The sequence below is a fragment of the Macaca nemestrina genome, chromosome 12 (genome assembly GCF_043159975.1).
Source record: "Macaca nemestrina isolate mMacNem1 chromosome 12, mMacNem.hap1, whole genome shotgun sequence".
NCBI lineage: Eukaryota > Metazoa > Chordata > Mammalia > Primates > Cercopithecidae > Macaca > Macaca nemestrina.
The window spans coordinates 9180520-9200505 of record NC_092136.1 but is presented as its reverse complement, the minus strand read 5'-3'; the positions used below and the strand labels follow the sequence as shown (position 1 = coordinate 9200505).

Sequence of the window (19986 nt, the reverse complement as noted above, 5' to 3'; positions counted from 1 at the left end):
ATCCTTAATATACTCTTATGTTTCGTGTGTAATAATGTCCGCTTTTTATGCATGAGATTGCTCATTTGCACTCTCTTTTGTCTTTATTAATTCTTCAAGAAGTTTGTCAATATTAATCTTTACAAAGAAATGACTTTTGGCTGGGCATAGTGGCTCACGCCTGTAATCCCAGCACTTTGGGAGGCCGAGGCGCGTGGATCACGAGCTCAGGAGATTGAGACCATCCTGGCTGACACAGTGAAACCCTGTCTCTACTAAAAATACAAAAAATTAGCCGGGTGTGGTGGCGGGTGCCTGTAGTCCCAGCTTCTTGGGAGGCTGAGGCAGGAGAATGGTGTGAACCTGGGAGGTGGAGCTTGCAGTGAGCCCAGATTGCGCCACTGCACTCCAGCCTGGGCAACAGAGTGAGACTCCGTCTCAAAAAAAAAAAAAAAAAAAGAAATGACTTCTGACTTTGTTGGTCCTTTTTATAGTATTTCTTTTTCTTTTATTATTTTTACTTATTTATTTAGAGATGGGGTCTTGCTCTATTGCCCAGGCTGGAGTGCAGTGGCACAATCCTAGTTCTCTGTGATCCTAGGTCACTGCAGGCTAGATTCCTGGGCTCAGGTGATCCTCTCACTTCAGCCTCCCAGGTAGCTGGGATTATACGTGTGTGCCACTGTGCCTGGTAGTATTTTTTTCCTATATCATTAATCTTTACTGTTTATTATCTCATTCCTTCTACTTTCTTTGGATTTATTTTTATTTATTTATTTATTTATTTATTTTTTGAGACGGGGTCTCACTCTGTCACCTAGGCTGCAGTGGTGCGATCTGGGCTCACTGCAACCTCCATCTCCTGGGTTTAAGTGATTCTCCTGCCTCAACCTCCCAAGTAACTGGAATTACAGGCATGCGCCACCATGCCCGACTAATTTTTTTATTTTTATTTTTAGTAGATACCGGGTTTCACCATGTTGGCCAGGCTGGTCTTAAACTCCTGACCTCAAGTGATCCGCCCACTCTGGGCTCCCAAAGTGCTAGGATTATAGGCGTGAGGCACCATGCTTGACCTGGATTGATTTTTTGACTTTATTTTATGACTTCTTAAATTAGATGCTTATTTCGTTAATTTAGATTTTTAAAATTTAAGCAACTAAAGTGATAAATTTCCTTCTAAGTACATCCTTAATTAAGTTACACAATTTTGATACATAGTGTTTTTGAAAATTGTGAATGAATATAATTCACACACCAGAAAATTTGCACTTTTAATGTGTGAAATATAGTGGTTTTTAGTGTACCAGTGTTGTGTAAGCATTACTGTTATCCAGAGCGTTTCTTCACCCCCTCCCCCGAAAATCCTGTAACTACTGGCCGTCACTTTCTATCCCTTTCTCCCTAGCAACCACGAATCTACTTTTTGTCTCTATAAATTTACCTATTCTGGACTTTTTTGCTTTAGCATAATGTTTTCAAGGTTCATTTATGGTGTAGAAGTACCTCATCTCTTTTTTATGGCAGATTAATCTTTCATGATATGGATCTATCACACTTTGCTGATTCATTCATCAGTTGATGGACATTTGTGTTATTTCCAGTTTTTGGCTATGTGAAGAATGTTCCTGTGAACATTCATGTGCATGTGTTTGAACATATGTTTTCACTTCTCTGGGGCCTGTAACTAGCAGTGAAATTGTTGGGCCATAGGGTAATTCCATGTTTAAGTTTTTGAGGAACTGCCAATTGTTTTCAAAAGCAGCAGCACCATTTTATAACCCCACCAGCAATGTGTGAGGGTTCCGATTTCTCCATATCCTCTTTTTTTTTTTTTTTTTTTTTTTTTGAGACGGAGTCTCGCTCTGTCGCCCAGCCCAGGCTGGAGTGCAGTGGCGCGATCTCGGCTCACTGTAAGCTCCACCTCCCGGGTTCCCGCCATTCTCCTGCCTCAGCCTCCCAAGTAGCTGGGACTACAGGCGCCCACAACCGCGCCCGGCTAATTTTTTGTATTTTTAGTAGAGACGGGGTTTCACCGTGGTCTCGATCTCCTGACCTTGTGATCCACCCGCCTCGGCCTCCCAAAGTGCTGGGATTACAGGCGTGAGCCACCGCGCCCGGCCTCCATATCCTCTTTAACACTAGTTATTGCTCTTCTTTTTGATTATAGCCATCCTAGTGGGTGTGAAGTGGTATCACTGAAGTTTTTCGTGTTTTTTTTTTTTTTTTTTTTGAGACCGGGTCTTGCTCTATCGCCTAGGCTGAAGTGCAGTGGCGCGATCTCTGCTCACTGCAACCTCTGCCTCCCAGGTTCAAGTGATTCTCCTGCCCCAGCCTCCCTTAGTCCCTAGCTGGGACTATAGGCGCACACTGCCACACCCAGCTAATTTTTCTATTTTTAGTAGAGATGGGGTTTCACCTGTCAGACCAGTTGTGTTGGTCAGGCTGGTCTCAAACTCCTGACCCTGTGATCCGCCCACATCAGCCTCCCAAAGTACTGGGATTACAGGTGCGAACCACCGCACCCGGCCAATTTTCTGAATTTTTAAAATCATGAACTGATGTGCTTTTTGTGCATCAATTGAGATGAATGAGTTTTTTTTCCCCTTCATTCTATTAATGTGGTATATTACATTGATCCATTTTCCTTTGTTGAACTACCCTTGCATTTCTGGGATAAATCCCACTTCATCATGGTGTATATTCCTTTTAATATACTGTTGGGTTGGGTTTGTAGCTTTTTTTGGGGGGGAGTGGATTTTTGCATCTATATTCATAAGTGATATTGGTCCGTAATCTTCTTTTCTTGTGGTGTCTTTATCTGGCTTTAAGGTAATGCTGGTCTCCTAGGATGAGTTAATAAGTATCCCCTCATCTTCAGTTTTTTAGAAGAGTTTCAGGATTGGTGTTAATTTGTCTTTAAATGTTTGGTGGAATTTTGAAGCCATCTGGTCCTGGACGTTTCTTTGGTGAGAAGTTTTTTTTTGTTGTTGATTCAGTCTTTTTATTATTATAGGTCTATTTAGATTTTCTGTTTTTCCTAGGTCAGTTTTGGTGGTTTGTTTCTTTCTAGGAATTTGTTCTTTTTGTCTGTATTTTCTAATTTATTATCATATAATTGTCCACAGTAGTTCCTTGTAATCTTTTTATTTTTGTTAGGTTGGTAGTGATGCTGCTTGTTAATTCCTGATTTTAGTAATTTGAGTCCTCTGTCTTTTCTCCTGTTTAGGCCAGGTAAAGAATTGTCAATTTTGTTGAGTTTTCCAAAGAACTATTGGCTTTATTGATTTTTCTTTATTGTTTATTCTCTATTTCATGTATTTGGACTTTAATCTTTATTAGTTCTTTTCTTCTGCTTGCTTTGGGTTCAATTTGCCCACTTTCTTTTTTCTTAAATCCCAAGAACCAGTGAATGTTCATTTTCTAGTTTCTTTTTTTAAATTTAATAAATCCATTTTTTAATTTGATATATCATAGTGGAATATATTTTTGGGGTACATGTGATATTTTGATAACATATACAATGTGTAATGATCAAATCAGGGTAATCGCGATCCATCGCCTCAAACATTGATCTTTTATTTGTGTTGGAGATGTTACAATTCTTCTCTTCTAACTATTTTGAAATATACAATAAACTATTGTTAACTATAATTTCCCTGCCTTACTGTCAAATACTAGCACTTACTCCTTTTATTTAACTGCCTTTTCTTAAGGTGGAAGGTTAGGTTATTGATTTGATAGCTCTCTCTTTTAATATACGTACATTTTTCATGGTCATGCTATGTAATTTCTCATTACCACTATCATCTCTTTCTGATAAACTAGTTATTTTAGAATAATTTTTTTAAAACTTAAAAAAAATTTCTAACTTAATTTTCTTGTGGCAAAAAAATGTGACCTACATAAGATTAGAGCTTTGAAGTGAACAGAAGCTAGTGCTATGGCTCAGTGTATGATGAATTTTCGTAGAGATTCCTTCGTTCGCCGGGTGCAGTGGCTCAAGCCTGTAATCCCAGCACTTTGGGAGGCCGAGACGGGTGGATCATGAGGTCAGGAGATCGAGACCATCCTGGCTAACACGGTGAAACCCCATCTCTACTAAAAAATACAAAAAACTAGCTGGGTGAGGTGGCGGGCACGTGTAGTCCCAGCTACTCGGGAGGCTGAGGCAGGAGAATGGTGTAAACCCGGGAGGTGGAGCTTGCAGTGAGCTGAGATCCGGCCACTGCACTCCAGCCTGGGCGACAGAGCAAGACCCCGTCTCAAAAAAAAAAAAGATTACTTCGTTCTTGAAAAGACTGGCTAGCAAATTGTGACTATATGTAAAGCACTCCTAAGTATTTTAAATATTAAAATTAGCTTAACTCACACTGAGCCTATGAGGCAAGTACTATCATTATCCCTATCTTAGGGATAATAAAGAAACTGAAGCACAGAAAGATTTAAGCAACTTGCTGAAGTCACTGATCTACGAAGTGGCAAAACTGGGATCTGAACCCAGGCAGAGGGATCCTGAAGCCTGTTCTCTCAACCAGTATGCTATTCTCTGAGTATTAGGGGGATTGTTCTATAATTGTCCATTATATCAAACTTATTATTTTGTCTGCTTAATCTATCAATTACTGAAAGAAAGATGATAAAAATCGTATCCTAATGGCTTTGCCAACTTCTCTCTATATTTCTATCAATTATTTTTCATTATATATTTTGAGCTATGATATTTGGTACATCACATTTAGAATTCTTATAAGCGCCTAGGGAATTAAACATTTTTAAAAATCTAGTGACCACCTTCATCTGTAATAATTATTTTTACTTTCCAGTCTATTTCAGCCAATGTTTCTTTTTTTTTTTTTTTTTTTGAGACGGAGTCTCGCTCTGTCGCCCAGGCTGGAGTGCAGTGGCCGGGTCTCAGCTCACTGCAAGCTCCGCCTCCCGGGTTCACGCCATTCTCCTGCCTCAGCCTCCGGAGTAGCTGGGACTACAGGCGCCCACCACCTCGCCCGGCTAGTTTTTTGTATTTTTTAGTAGAGACGGGGTTTCACCATGTTAGCCAGGATGGTCTCGATCTCCTGACCTGTGACCCGCCCGTCTCGGCCTCCCAAAGTGCTGGGATTACAGGCTTGAGCCACCGCGCCCGGCCTTCAGCCAATGTTTCTATAGCTGATTCAGGAGGGTTTTTTGTTGAATTTTTAAAATATATCTTTTTATACTCTTTGATGTCCAATCTTTCCATAGCCCAGTGTTTTGTTTTCTTGTAAACAGCACTAGCGGACTTTTTAGTAATCCAGTTTGAAAAATTTTGTCCATGGCCAGGCGCGGCAGCTCACGCCTGTAATCCCAGAACTTTGGGAAGCCCAGGCAGATGGATCACCTGAGGTCAGGAGTTCAAGACCAGCCTGGCCAACATGGTGAAACTCCATCTCTACCAAAAATACAAAAATTAGCCGGGCAAGGTTGGGGTGGGTACCTGTAATGCCAGGTACTTGGGAGACTGAGGCAGGAGAATCACTTGAACCCAGGAGGTGGAGGTTGCAGTGAGCCAAGATTGTGCCATTACACTCCAGCCTGGGTGACAGGAGCAAAACTCTATCTCAAAAAAAAAAAAAAAAGGAAAATTTTGTCCTTTGACTAGAGAGTTTAGCTCATGTACACTCACAGTGATTAATGCTGTATTTATTTCAGCTGACTTACTGTTTTTACTTATTTTCTGCCTGTCTTTCCTGTCATGCTGCCCTTTGTATTGAGTTCCTGCTTTTCTCTCTACTGGTTTTTTTCTCTGTGAGTTTGAAAGACGTAAGAGTTTGCTTAATACATACTGAAATTAGTTAATCAGTTTCTTTCTTTTTTTTTCCTGAGACAGGGTCTGGCTGTGTCACCCAGGCTGGAGTGTGGTGGCGTGATCTCAGCTCACTGCAACCTCTATCTTCTGGGCTCAAGCCATCCTCCCACCTGAGCTTCCCGAGTAGCTGAGTGGTACTATAGGCACACACCACCATGCCTGGCTAATTTTTGCACTTTTTTGGTAGAGATGGGGTTTTGCTTTGTTACCCAGGCTGGTCTCAAACTCCTAGCTCAAGCCATCCACCTGCCTCAGCCTTCCAAAGTGCTAGGATTACAGGCATGAGCCACCTCACCCAGCCCTAATCAATGTCTTTACCTTCCTCTTGAACAATGCAAAAACTTTAGAAATTAAGCCTGAATCACCCCTTTCCTTTGTTTATGATGCTATGGTGGGCTAATATTTTAATTCTAAAGTGTTTTTTTTTTTGTCTCAAACATCATCATTTGAGATAACATGGGCTATCTCAAACATCATCATGATTTGAGATAGCCCATGTTATTTGGATTACCCACAGAATAACAGCATTTTTGTTCAGCATTCTCAGACCTTTCATCTGAGATCATTTTCCATCCACCTGAAATATATCCTTTTGCATTTCCTTTGTTTTGTTTTCTTTTTGAGCGGGCTTGATCTCGTGGTCTCAGGTGAGCCTCTCACCTCAGCCTCTCAAGTAGCTAGGACCACAGCCACCATGCCCAGATAATTTTTTTTTTTTTTGTGGTGGGGAGTTGACAGAGTCTTGCTCTGTCGCCCGGGCTGGAGTGCAGTTGCGCGATCTCGACTCACCACAACCTCTGCCTCCCAAGTTCAAGCGATTCTTCTGCCTCAGCCTCCTAAGTAGCTGGGATTATAGGTGTGCACCAACACACCCAGCTAATTTTTATATTTTTAGTGGAGATGGGGTTTCACCATGTTGACCAGGCTGGTCTCGAACTCCTGGCCTCAAGTGATCCACCTGCCTCAGCCTCCCAAAGTGTTGGGATTACAGGCGTGAGCCACCACGCCCAGCCCCAAGTTAGTCCTGAACTCCTGGGTGCAAGTGATCCTCCTTCCTTGGCCTTTCAACTTGCTGGAATTACAGGCATGAAGTACCACACGTGGTCCTTTTTGTATTGTTTTTTTTTTAGCAAGGGTCTGTGGGTTATAAACTTTCTCAGTGTTTGTCTAAAATGCCTTTAGAGTGTGCTTATTCTTGACAGTTCTCTGGATATAGAATTCTGGCTTGACATTATTTTCAGCCTATCAAAGACACTATTATTCCTTGTTCTGCTTCCGTCATCGCTATGTAAGCCAGGAGTCTGTCTACCTTGCCTTCTGGAAAAAATCTTTTTTTTTTTTTTTTTTTTTTTGAGACGGAGTCCCACGCTGTTGCCCAGGCTGGAGTGCAGTGGCGCGATCTCGGCTCACTGCAAGCTCCGCCTCCCGGGTTCCCGCCATTCTCCTGCCTCAGCCTCCTGAGTAGCTGGGACTACAGGCGCCCGCCACCGCGCCCGGCTAATTTTTTGTATTTTTAGTAGAGACGGGGTTTCACTGTGGTCTCGATCTCCTGACCTTGTGATCCGCCCACCTCGGCCTCCCAAAGTGCTGGGATTACAGGCTTGAGCCACCGCGCCCGGCCTGAAAAAATCTTAAATTTTTTTTTCCTTCATACTATACGATGCACCAAGATGCGTGGAGCTATGGATTTCTTTTCATTCTGCTTTGAATGTATTGAACTTCCTGGCTATGAATTGATGTCTTTTAACAATTTTAGAAAATCCGTAGTCATGATCTTTGAGAATATCACCTCCTTCCCACTCTCTGTATATTCTAATCAAATATAAACTGGACCTTCTCACTCAATCCTCTCTTTCTCTTAATCTTGCTTTTAGATTTCCCATCTCTTAGTGTCTCTGGATTGCATTCTGGGTTGTTCCTTCAGTTCCTTTCTCAATTCACTAATTTTATTTTTTGCTCTGTCAAATCTGTTGGTTATTTCTTCCAAGAACTTAATTTCAATTTAAAAAATTTTATTTCTAGAAGATATAATGGATCTTTTCAAATCTGTTCATTTTTGCTCAAATTTTCAAACTTTTCATTTATTTCTTTAAATATAGCAAGCATAGTCTTATATTCTGTGTCTGATAAGGTCAATATCTGAAGTCTTAGTGGTCAATTTTTGTCCACTGTGGCTGCTGCTCAGTTATCACGCCTTGTTTGCTTGTGAGATCTCTGCCTTGCTTGGCCTAGAAGTTCACCTGTGAGAGAGTTCTTTGAGTCTTCAGATAAAGTTAAATTGCTCCAGGGTGTTTCTGCTAGTCACCTGGAATGCCACCAATCCAGAACACCATTTTCGTTCTTTTTTATTTATTTGTTTTTTGAGACACAGTCTTGCTCTGGCTGGAGTGCAATGGCATAATCTCAGCTCACTTCAGCCTCGATCTCCCAGGCTCAAGGAATCCTTCCACCTCAGCCACCCCAATAGCTGGGACTACTGGCAGACAGCACTGTGCCCAGCTAATATTTGTAGAGATGGGGTTTTACCGCCTCACCCAGGCTGGTTTTGAGCTCCAGGACTCATGCGATCTGCCTGCTTCAGCCTCCCAAAGTGCTAGGATTACAGGCATGAGTCACCACACCCAGCCTTGTTCTTTTTTTTTTTTTGAGACGGAGTCTCACTCTGTCGTCCAGGCTGGAGTGCAGTGGTATGATCTTGGCTCACTGCAACCTCCAGTCCCCAGGTTTAGGCAGTTCTCTGCCTCAACCTCCTGAGTAGCTGGGATTACAGGCGTGTGCCACCACGCCCAGCTAAATTTTTATATTTTTAGTAGAGATGGGGTTTCACTATCTTGGCCAGGCTGGTCTTGAACTCCTGACTTTGTGCTCCACCTGCCTTGGCCTCCCAAAGTGCTGGGATTACAGGTGTGAGCCACCGCACCTGGCCACCTTGTTCTTTTTTTGAGACAGGGTCTCACTCTGTCACCCAGGCTGGAGTGCAGTGGTGCAATCATAGCTCACTGCAGCCTCAGTCTTCTGGGCTCAAGCTATCCTCCCAAGTAGCTGGGACTATGATAGAGACACATGCCACACACCCAGCTAACTTCTTAAATTTTTTGTAGAGATGGGGTCTTGCTAGGTTGCCTAGGCTGGTGTTGAACTGGGCTCAAGTGATCCTCCCACCTCAGCCTCCTGATTTAGCTGGGATTACAAATCCATGCCACCATGCCTGGCTCATTTTTTTTACTTTTTGTAGTGATGGGGTCTCCCTATGTTGCCCAAGCTGGTCTTGAACTCCTGGGCTCAAGCAGTCCTTCCATCTCGGTCTCCCAAAACACTGGGATTACAGTCCATCAGCCACTGTGCCTGGTGAAGGACACTTTTAAAACTAAATTATCTTCTTAAGGTTTCACAGGCAGTGTGAATTAAAACTGAAAGGTCATATGAAGGCTGGCTTGAGGTTATTTTTCCTTCCCTCCAGGGAGGTTTAATTTTCTTTCTCTCTTTTTTTTTTTTTTTTTTTGAGACACAGTCTTGGTCTGTTGCCCTGGCTGGAGTGCAGTGGCATGATCTTGGCTCACTGAACCTCTGACTCCTGGGTTCAAGCGATTCTCTTGCCTCATCCTCCCAAGTGAGTGGGACTACAGGTGCCCACCACCATGCCTGACTAATTTCTGTATTTTTTCAGTAGAGACTGGGTTTTACCATGTTGGCCAGGCTGGTCTCAAACTCCTGACCTCAAATGATCCACCCTCCTCAGCCTCCCACAGTGTTGGGATTACAGGCGTGAGCCACTGCGCCCCAGCCTAATTTTCTTTCATACTTAATTGCTGACATTCCTGATAGGGGGTTCCAGTTTAATTGCAAGAACCTCCTATTGGATTCTCTACCTCAGGTGGATCTTTATCATCTGCTTCTATACTCCGGGACTCAGGGGTCTACAGAAGCCCTTTAGCATTGTTTACCTTGCAGGGTTCCTACTTTCTATTTTTTAAAAACATCTTTATTGATAGTTAATTCACATACCATACAAGTCACCTATTTAAAGTTACAATTTAAATATACTGTTTTTTTTTTTTTTTTTTTTTTTGAGACGGAGTCTCGCTCTGCCGCCCAGGCTGGAGTGCAGTGGCCAGATCTCAGCTCACTGCAAGCTCCGCCTCCCGGGTTTACGCCATTCTCCTGCCTCAGCCTCCCGAGTAGCTGGGACTACAGGTGCCCACCACCTCGCCCGGCTAGTTTTTTGTATTTTTTAGTAGAGACGGGGTTTCACCAGGTTAGCCAGGATGGTCTCGATCTCCTGACCTTGTGATCCGCCCGTCTCGGCCTCCCAAAGTGCTGGGATTACAGGCTTGAGCCATCGCGCCCGGCCTTAAATATACTTTTAAATATACAATTTAAATATACTGAAGTATATTACAATTTATTTTATTTATTTGTTTGTTCATTCGTTTGTTTATTGAGATGGAGTCTCGCTCTGTTGCCCAGGCTGGAGTGCAGTGGTGCGATCTCGGCTCACTGCAACCTCCGTCTCCTAGGTTCAAGCAGTTCTCCTACCTCAGCCTTCTAGGTAGCTGCGATTACAGGTACCTGCCACCACGGCCACCTAATTTTTGCATTTTTAGTACAGACGGGGTTTCACCACATTGGCCATGCTGGTCTCAAACTCCTGACCTTAGGTGATCCAGCTGCTTTGGACTCCCAAAGTGCAGGAATTACAGGCATGAGCCACCACGCCTGGCCATGTATTACGATTTAAATATACTATTAAATATACAATTTAAATATACTATTTAAAGTATATTCACAGAGTTGTGCAACCATCACCATGTCAATTTTAGAACATTTCATTATCCCAAAACAAATGAGGTACTCCTTAGCCATGACTCCCCAGCCCTCCCGGCAGCCCTGACAACCACCAATCTACTTCTTATCTCTATGGATTTTCCTATTCGGGATATTTCGTGTGAACAGGATCATATAATACATGGTCCTTTGTGGCTGGCCTTTTTCACTTAGCATAATGTTTTCAAGATTCCTCCATGTTGTAGCATGTATGTTGTACCTCTTGGTTGCCAAATAGTATTCCATTGTTGGGCTCTACATTTTGTATATTCACTCTTTAGTTGATGGATAATTGGGTAGTTTCATCCACTCAGCTGTTATAAATAATGCAGCCATTAACATTCTCTCTCTCTTTTTTTTTTTTTTTGAGATGGAATCTTGCTCGCCACCCAGGCTGGAGTGCAGTGGCACGATCTTGGCTCACTGCAACCTCTGCCTCTGTGTTCAAGTGATTCTCCTGCCTCAGCCTCCTGAGTAGCTGGGATTACAGGCATGCGCCACCACGCCCAGCTAATTTTATGGGTTGTTTATTTGTTTTTGAGACTGAGTCTCACTCTGTCGCCCAGACTGGTATGCCATGGTATGATCTCAGCTCAGTGCAACCTCTGCCTCCCGGGTTTAAGCGATTCTCCTGCCTCAGCCTCCCAAGTAGCTGGGACTACAGGCATGGGCCACCATGGCAGGCTAATTTTTGTAGTTTTAGTAGAGGTGAGATTTCACCAAATTGGCCAGGCTGGTCTCAAAACTCCTGATTTCAAGTGATCCGTCCGCCTGGGCCTCCCAAAGTGCTGGGATTACAGGCGTGAGCCACCGCGCCCTGCCACGCTCTTATGAACAAGACTTTGCATGGACACATGTTTTCATTTCTCTTGGGTATAGAGCTGGGAGTGGAATTTCTGGGTCATACGAAGCTTTGTGTTTAACCTTTTGAGAAACTGCCAGAGGGTTCTTTGGAGCAGCTGCAACATTTTACATTCCTGCCAGCATCCTGTGAGGTTCCGATCCCTCCACATCCTCACCCAAGTTGTTATTATCTTTATTATTATTATTGTCAATGGAGGGCAGGGGATGCTGTACTTTTAAAAATAAGTTTTGCAGTTTACCGTTCTATCCTGCACTGGGCTGTTTTAGTCAAGAGGGTTCTTCAGGCAGCAAAATGACCCAACTGCCAGAAATGCAAGCCCCTGCCTTCCCTTGCTGGCTGGCTGTGGCCTCCTGTCAGACGCCTGCTTTTTCTCTTGCCGTCTTCTAAGTCTTTGTCCACACAGCACTCTAGCCACCTTTTAGAGTCCTAATGCAGTCACATCCCTCCTTGCTGCAAGCTGTGGGAGGGTCCTTACCCTTTGCTTCAGTCCACACGCCCCTAGCCCCTGGCCGGCTCCTGCGAGCCCTGCAGCTGCCCTGGATCTCCGTGTTCCCTGGAACCTCTGAAGGTGCTCCCTGTCCGCAGATGCGTGGGGCCCTTCCCCACCTCTGCTCTGGGGTGCCCTCCGCCTGACTTCTGCTTCTCAGTGGCTTCCCAGGGCAGCCCCTTTGGGTCTCAGGGCATAGGCCCCCTACTCTGATCTACTCTGCTTGCTTTTTTTTTTTTTTTTTTGCAATTGCTCTGCTCGCTAACTTAATGGACTTGCTCACACTTAAGCCTCTAGTTTCCAAATACAGGCCTTGAGGGCACGGACCGAGCCTGGCCCAGCCTGCCCATCACCCTGCCTGCTCCCTGCGCTCAGTAATATTAGTTGAATGAATGAATGCACACACGGGAGCCTGCTGGGGAGGCTTGGGGGCCACTTGGCTCTGCCCCGCCCTGCCTCTGATCCCCGCCTCCTCACCTGCCCGCAGCCACCTTCTGGGTGAACCCCCAGTTCAAGATCCGGCTGGATGAGACGGATGACCCGGACGACTACGGGGACCGCGAGTCAGGCTGCAGCTTCGTGCTCGCCCTTATGCAGAAGCACCGCCGCCGCGAGCGCCGCTTCGGCCGCGACATGGAGACTATTGGCTTTGCAGTCTACGAGGTGAGCAGGATGGATCCCCCGTGGATCTCACTGAGCAGGCAGAGGACCTGGCACCCCCCCACCCGCAGCGCACGCAGGCTTCCGCCAGGGGGCGCCAGGGGCCGTACCCTTCCCCGCAAATTCCACCCCACACCCCCACTCTCCACTCCCGCCACCATCCTGAGGGCTGGGAGATCTCAGCCTCCAGGAGGCACCTGCTGAGGCCCTCTGGCTGAAAGAGAGGAAGAGGGTTGGCTCAGGGAAGGGAGATTCTGGGATTAACCTCCCGCTTAGAGGGCGGCCTGCTGCTCTTGGAGGAGGGAGCTGGCTCAGCTGACCCCAGAAGTACTGAGCTTTCCGTCTTGGAGGCTGTGAGCAGAAGCTGGCAGGGGAAAGACAGGGGATAGGGAGGGCCTGTCGGCCAAGGTGCGGCTGTGCCAGTCGTTCTGTGATTAGAACTCCTTGCTCTTGCCCTATAGCTGCCCTGCTTCACACACTGCCCTCAAGACAGGGACAGAAACTTCTGGACCTCGCTGGTAGCAGTCTTAGCCCACACCCAGACCCCCTGGCAGCAGCCTGCAGTGGCCCTTTCTTGTCCCTGGGCTTTGGAACATTGCAGTTGGCCACCCCGAGGGCTGGCCTGGAGCCTCTGACTCAAGAGTGGAGTCCTAGGGCAGACATTACCAGGACCAAGAGGACCCTGCCTGAGCCCTCCCTCCTGGGGCCCTGCTCTGGTGCAGGGACCGCATCTGGGTCCCCAGGGCCCTGCCTTCTGCCTCCTCATCCCATCAGTCCCGTCTGAGAACTCAGGACCTCTGCCCAGCACGCACCATGACCCCGCCCTGGGACAAACACACGTCTCTGACTTCCCGTGTCTCTCTATTGCAGGTCCCTCCGGAGGTAGGTGTGGCACTTGACCCACCTGCAGTCACACACCTCTGATGGTGCCACAGGGGAGCAGCCCAGTGGCAAACCCACCCTGGCCTGGAGAGCTAAGAAGTCACCTTGTTTCACTGCTTGAAAAATGCTTCTCCCCACCTGTTCAGTGGGCAGAGCAAACATTGCCCTCCTAAGGGGCAGCACAGGTAGTCAGTGAGGGAGCTGGATTTGAGCCCTGGTCCTCAGAGCTCCTGTCTGACATGTACACATGAGGCTCTTCCTGCCTTCCCATCTACACCAAGTAAGTGCCAACTAGGGCAGTCCAGCAATGTCAGGAGCAGGGCATTAGACAAGCTGAGAGTTCTGTACCCTTGAGCAGTTGCTTAAGCTCCGAGTCTGTGTTTGTGTCTGTAAAATGGGCATAACGGCAGAACAGCAAGTGAGGTGCTGAGTACCCTGCAGTGCCTGACCTGGGGAAAGCTCCCGATGATACTAATGACCATGTTATTGAAACACATGCCTAATCTGCAATCTGGTGCTCCGCTCCTCTGCAGTAAGTAGGGTTGTTACATTTTACAGATGAGGAAACTGAGGCAAAATGTCTTGTTAGGGTCACACAGGCTGTGAGTGAGTCATGTCCTAGCTCTCTAGCCCCTTGGCCAGGACAAGGAGCCTGGAGTCTGGGTCTGGGGGCGGCCCCTGAAGGTGGGCTGAGTGGGCAGTTGCAGCCCTGCTCCCTCCTCCCTCCCACTAGCTGGTGGGCCAGCCGGCCCTACACTTGAAGCGTGATTTCTTCCTGGCCAATGCGTCTCGGGCGCGCTCAGAGCAGTTCATCAACCTGCGAGAGGTCAGCACCCGCTTCCGCCTGCCACCTGGGGAGTATGTGGTGGTGCCCTCCACCTTCGAACCCAACAAGGAGGGCGACTTCGTGCTGCGCTTCTTCTCGGAGAAGAGCGCTGGGACAGCGTGAGTCATGGACCAGCCCCTGCCACTCTCCCCTCTCTCAACCTCCCCCGCTTGGCCCTCTGCTGTCCCCCTCTGACTGGCTCCTTTCCTCCCCACTCTCTGCAGCGAGCTGGATGACCAGATCCAGGCCAATCTCCCCGACGAGGTGCGTGGTCCCACCCTACCAGACTCTGTCCTCCTCTCTTCCTCACCCCTGGGTGTGTGATGGGGACCCAGATGTCCTGTCCCCTGAGTTCCTGCTAACAGGGAAGATCCCCTCCTGGCGGGAGCCATAGGAGTAATGCTAATCCCTCATCGACCCAACACTTCACAGTTTGCAGAGGACCTGTGATACTAATGGCACAGGCCCTGAGCTCTCACCTGGTGGCGGGTTTGTGCTGAGCACTTCACCTGTGTTACCTCATTTCCTCCCCACATCAACCCTGTCCGGGTCTTGTTACTATACCTCCTCTGAATGGGAAATTCAGGTTCACAGAGGTTAGGGAACTTGCCTGAGGCCATACAGTAGGGATCCAAACTCTTACCTTTTTTTTTTTTTTTTGAGACAGAGTCTCACTCTGTCACCCAGGCTGGAGTGCAATGGTGTGATCTCAGCTCACTGGTGATTCTCCTGCCTCAGCCTGCGGAGTAGCTGGGATTACAGGCGCACGCTGCCACGCCCGGCTAATTTTTGTATTTTTAGTAGAGACAAGGTTTCACCATATTGGCCAGGCAGGTCTCGAACTCTTCACCTCAGGTGATCCACCCACCTCAGCCTCCCAGAGTGCTGGGATTACAGGCATGAGCCATGGCACCCGGCCCAAACTCTTGCCTTTTACTCCCTGAGCTGCACAGCACCCCCTTCATTTAGGTCACGAGTCCTGGGCATGGAGTTGGGCAGGGCAGAGACAAGATTACCTTTTCACAGATTAGAAAAGTGAGACTCAAACTGGGTGCGGTGGCTCACACCTGCAATCCTAGCACTTTGGGAGGCTGAAGTGGGCAGATCACCTGAGGTCGGGAGTTCAAGACCAGTCTGACCAACATGGCAAAACCCCGTCTCTACTAAAAATACAAAAATTAGCCGGGCATGGTGGTGCGCACCTGTAATCCCAGCTACTCAGGAGGCTGAGGCAGGGAGAATGGCTTGAACCCGGGAGGCGGAGGTTGCAGTGAACTGAGATCGCGCCACTGCACTCCCACCTGGGTGACAGAGTGAGACTCCATCTCAAAAAGAAAAGAAAAGTGAGGCTCAGAGAAGTGAAGTGACTTGTAGCAGATACGCGGCCTCAGCCCTCCCTCCAGCCGCCTCCACACAGGCAGGGCCAGGGCCTCTCTTACCTGCTTTCCCCTCTTCTCGGTCCAGCAAGTGCTCTCAGAAGAGGAGATTGATGAGAACTTCAAGGCCCTCTTCAGGCAGCTGGCAGGGGAGGTAGGTTGGGGCATGGTGGGTTGGGAGGGGCCTGTGAGGGGCAGCCCTTTCCTGGGGCAGGTGCCACCTCCTCTCTCTCCCCAGGACATGGAGATCAGTGTGAAGGAGCTGCGGACAATCCTCAACAGGATCATCAGCAAACGTGAGTCCCCGCGGGGCTGCCACACCACCCCACCATTTCTTCCACATCAGAATCCAGGCCCCTGCCCACACACTGAGCTGAACCCCATCCCTTGGTCTGCATGAATCCGGGAACCCTCCAGTTTTTCTGAGCCCGGTTTCCTGCCATTTCCATCCCATACTCTTCCTCCTGACCTGCTGTCCTGGGAATCCCTGTGCTCGGGTGCTGTGCCTTTGTGAGATTAGACGCACAACCTGGCCAGGCACAGTGGCTCACACCTGTAGTCCCAACACTCTGGGAGGCCGAGGCAGGAGTCGCTTCAGCCCAGGGGTTCAAGACCAGCCTGGACTATATGGAGAGACCCCTTCTCTACAAAAAAGTACAAAAATTAGCCAGGCCTGGTGGCGTGCACCTGTAGTCCCAGCTACTCAGGAGGCTGAGTTGGGAGGATGGCTTGAGCCCAGGGAGGTTGAGGCTGCAGTGAGCTGTGATCACATCAGTGCACTCCAGCCTGGGCAACAGAGCAAGACCCTGTCTCAAAAAAAAAAAAAAGGCCGGGCGCGGTGGCGCAAGCCTGTAATCCCAGCACTTTGGGAGGCCAAGACGGGCGGATCACGAGGTCAGGAGATCGAGACCATCCTGGTTAACACGGTGAAACCCCGTCTCTACTAAAAATACAAAAAACTAGCCGGGCGAGGTGGCGGGCGCCTGTAGTCCCAGCTACTCGGGAGGCTGAGGCAGGAGAATGGCGGGAACCCGGGAGGCGGAGCTTGCAGTGAGCTGAGATCCGGCCACTGCCCTCCAGCCTGGGCGACAGAGCGAGACTCCATCTCAAAAAAAAAAAAAAAAAAAAAAAAAAAAGGCAAGCAGGAGCAGCACCTTAGTACCAAGGAAAAGTCTACCCTTCCTCTCAAAGCCTCCTGGACCAGGCTGAGTGGCTTGGGGAACACCATGTGACTGGCTTCACTCCCCAGTGCAGACAACTGTTGGCAACCCCTCCCCTCTCCTCCCCTCTCCTCCCCTCTCCTCCCCTCTCCTCCCCTCTCCTCCCCTCCCCTCCCCTCCCCTCCCCTCGGCTTTGTTGCCACTGACCTCCATCCACATGGTTTCCTTAACCAGAGCCCCTCTCCTCCTCTCCTTGCCAGTGAAGCACTGCCTGCCCTCCTAGCCTGCAGCAAGCCCTGCCCTGCCCCATCTTTCTACCCAATTTTGCGCTTTTCTCTTTCACACTCGTTTCTTTTTACTTTGGATTAATTGTGGCTGTTGGGACTTTGGCTTGATTGCTAACATGCTTTGCCTGTACTTCCTGATGATACAAACAATCCTACCCACTTCCTCTGCCAGATATTGTACCCACTGGGCAGGATTTGTGCTTCCCTGACTCTGCCCCACCCAGTGCTCCCAGCAGGGGCAGGTACAGGAATCTCGCTAGGTGGAGGTGTTGGAATTGGTTTTTCTTGCAGACAAAGACCTGCGGACCAAGGGCTTCAGCCTAGAGTCGTGCCGCAGCATGGTGAACCTCATGGATGTATCCTTCCATTTGCTTTTGTCTCCTGAGTGGGGTTTTGGGTGGAGGTATCCGTGCTGGGAAAACTGTCCCAGGACAGTGCAGAGAACGGGACAGAGCCATATGAAGTGTGGACACACACACGGTGCCTGATGCTCAGATGCCTCCCTGGACATCATCCTGTTGGTTGGGAGGGAGAAACTGAGGCACAGACCTGTGTCAAGTGAAAGGCGGAGCAAGACCTGGGTCCCCATTGACCCTGAGGCTGGTGCTGTTTCTGAACCCTCCCCAGCCCACTCCACTGCAGCCCAGCTCAGAACGATGCAAGCCCGGCTGTGGGCTGACTGTGTGTGGCTTTTGCTGCTTCTCCTCACCCAACCCCAAGTCAGCTTGCTGGCTCTGCGGCTGTCTCCCGTTCCGCACAGTTGCCCACTCTCTCCCATGCCTGGTCTAAGTGGTGGAATTTCCTTCTTAACGGCCACCCAGCGTGACGGCAATGGGAAGCTGGGCCTGGTGGAGTTCAACATCCTGTGGAACCGCATCCGGAATTACCTGGTAGGTTGTCCCCACTCACCTCAGTCGTGTAGGTGCGGGCCAGGCCGGTGGGAAGGGCCAGGTGACTCAGCCTGGCTCTCACCCTCTGCCCCCACCCCAGTCCATCTTCCGGAAGTTTGACCTGGACAAGTCGGGCAGCATGAGTGCCTATGAGATGCGGATGGCCATTGAGTCGGCAGGTGAGACCCCAAGGCTGATGGCACCTGTGGGGCCTGGGACCGGTAGCCCCACTGCTCCTATGCCCCAGGCCCTTGTCCCCATGGTGCTGGTGGTGACGTGGTAACAGCCATCTTGTCCTTTTCCCCGCAGTTACTGAGCGAAGTGCGTTACTGGGTTTCCTTCCTTCCTTCCTTCCTCTCTGCAGCCTAACGAGGCTAGTGTCTTTTACCATCCCCACTGTGCACATGACAAAAGAGAAGCTCAGAGAAGGAAAGTGACTGACTTCAGGCCTCACAGCCAGCAGGGGCAGAGCCAGGCTGCAGAGCCTCCAGTGAGGGAGATGCAGGGCTCACTCACCCCAGCCCGCTTAAGCACAAGGCCAGGGTATTCAGCACAAACTAAGCTGGACCCCTGAGCCCTCACTGGCGCACTCCTGATTCCCTGGCATGACCTGGGCCCAGAGACTGGCACTCACTTGCCCAGCCCCTCATAGCTACTGGCCCTGCCCAGGAGGCCTTCATGCCCCTTCTGGAGAAGAAAAGGCGCCAAGCACCCTGCCTAGCTCCAGCCCCCTCCTAGGGACTCAACCCCTTCCCCATCCTGTTGGGCAGGGGCTGCGCCTCCCTGACCTTCACTCACTCTCCTGGACCAGGCTTCAAGCTCAACAAAAAGCTTTATGAGCTCATCATCACCCGCTACTCAGAGCCCGACCTGGCGGTCGACTTTGACAATTTCGTGTGCTGCCTGGTGCGGCTAGAGACCATGTTCCGTGAGTGTCCAGCTCCATCCCAAATGCGTCACCAAGGAGCTGGGGGGAATGACAGATGGGTGAATTAGCAGATACAGGCCAGTGCTGTGGATGTGTGCCAGAGAGGCCTGGTTCTGGGTTTGGGGGGCCCTGGCTGAGTGCCAGGAGAGTTGGGGAGGGAGGGAGTTGATGGCAGCTTCTCAGGCAGCTGGAAGGGGTGAAGCTTCCCAGGTTCAAGGGGTGTCAGCTTGGGGTACTGTGGGGAGGTAGAGAGGGACCAGGCAGGAAGGGGGCTAGGCCTGGCCCTGCGTGAATGTCCCACTGAGTTTTCAGCCCTGTATCACCTTTTCTTGAACACACAGGATTTTTCAAGACTCTGGACACAGATCTGGATGGAGTTGTGACGTTTGACTTGTTTAAGGTGGGAACCTCCCCGAGCCCATGGTGGGGGAAGAGGTCCAGGCGATCGAGTTTTCTTTTTTTTTTTTTTTTTTTTTTTTTTTTTGAGACGGAGTCTCGCTCTGTCACCCAGGCTGGAGTGCAGTGGCCGGATCTCAGCTCACTGCAAGCTCCGCCTCCCGGGTTTATGCCATTCTCCTGCCTCAGCCTCCGGAGTAGCTGGGACTACAGGCGCCCGCCACCTCGCCCGGCTAAGTTTTTGTATTTTTAGTAGAGACGGGGTTTCACTGTGTTAGCCAGGATGGTCTCGATCTCCTGACCTCGTGATCCGCCCGTCTCGGCCTCCCAAAGTGCTGGGATTACAGGCTTGAGCCACCGCGCCCGGCCTGCGATCGAGTTTTCTTATCTGGCCAGTGTTCCCTGTCCTTTCCTGGAAATGAGCCTGAGCCCCAGAGGCAACCCTGAAGTCCAGGCCTCCTGAGTCCTGAAAGGCTGGGGTGGGGGTGTCTGGATTCTGGGAAAGGAGCAGGAGGGGAGACCCAGGCCTTTGGAGGCCTCTATGGGAGCAGCACTCTGGTTTCCTGGGGGTGGAGGAGGTA

General features: G+C 49.0%; 1 protein-coding gene across 4 annotated transcripts in view; it reads left to right on the top strand.

The window, feature by feature from the left end:
- Positions 1-19986, top strand: part of LOC105469562 (calpain 1) — a 33959-nt gene that overhangs the window by 13099 nt on the left and 874 nt on the right. For all 4 annotated transcript variants that reach the window (XM_011720778.3, XM_011720781.3, XM_011720780.3 and 1 more), the window contains exons 11-21: positions 12488-12663; positions 13531-13542; positions 14276-14487; positions 14593-14632; positions 15833-15898; positions 15983-16040; positions 17483-17547; positions 18013-18081; positions 18182-18260; positions 18893-19009; positions 19351-19409. In XM_011720778.3, the coding sequence (XP_011719080.2) occupies positions 12488-12663; positions 13531-13542; positions 14276-14487; positions 14593-14632; positions 15833-15898; positions 15983-16040; positions 17483-17547; positions 18013-18081; positions 18182-18260; positions 18893-19009; positions 19351-19409 (953 nt within the window). The remainder of the gene's footprint in view (positions 1-12487; positions 12664-13530; positions 13543-14275; positions 14488-14592; positions 14633-15832; positions 15899-15982; positions 16041-17482; positions 17548-18012; positions 18082-18181; positions 18261-18892; positions 19010-19350; positions 19410-19986) is intronic.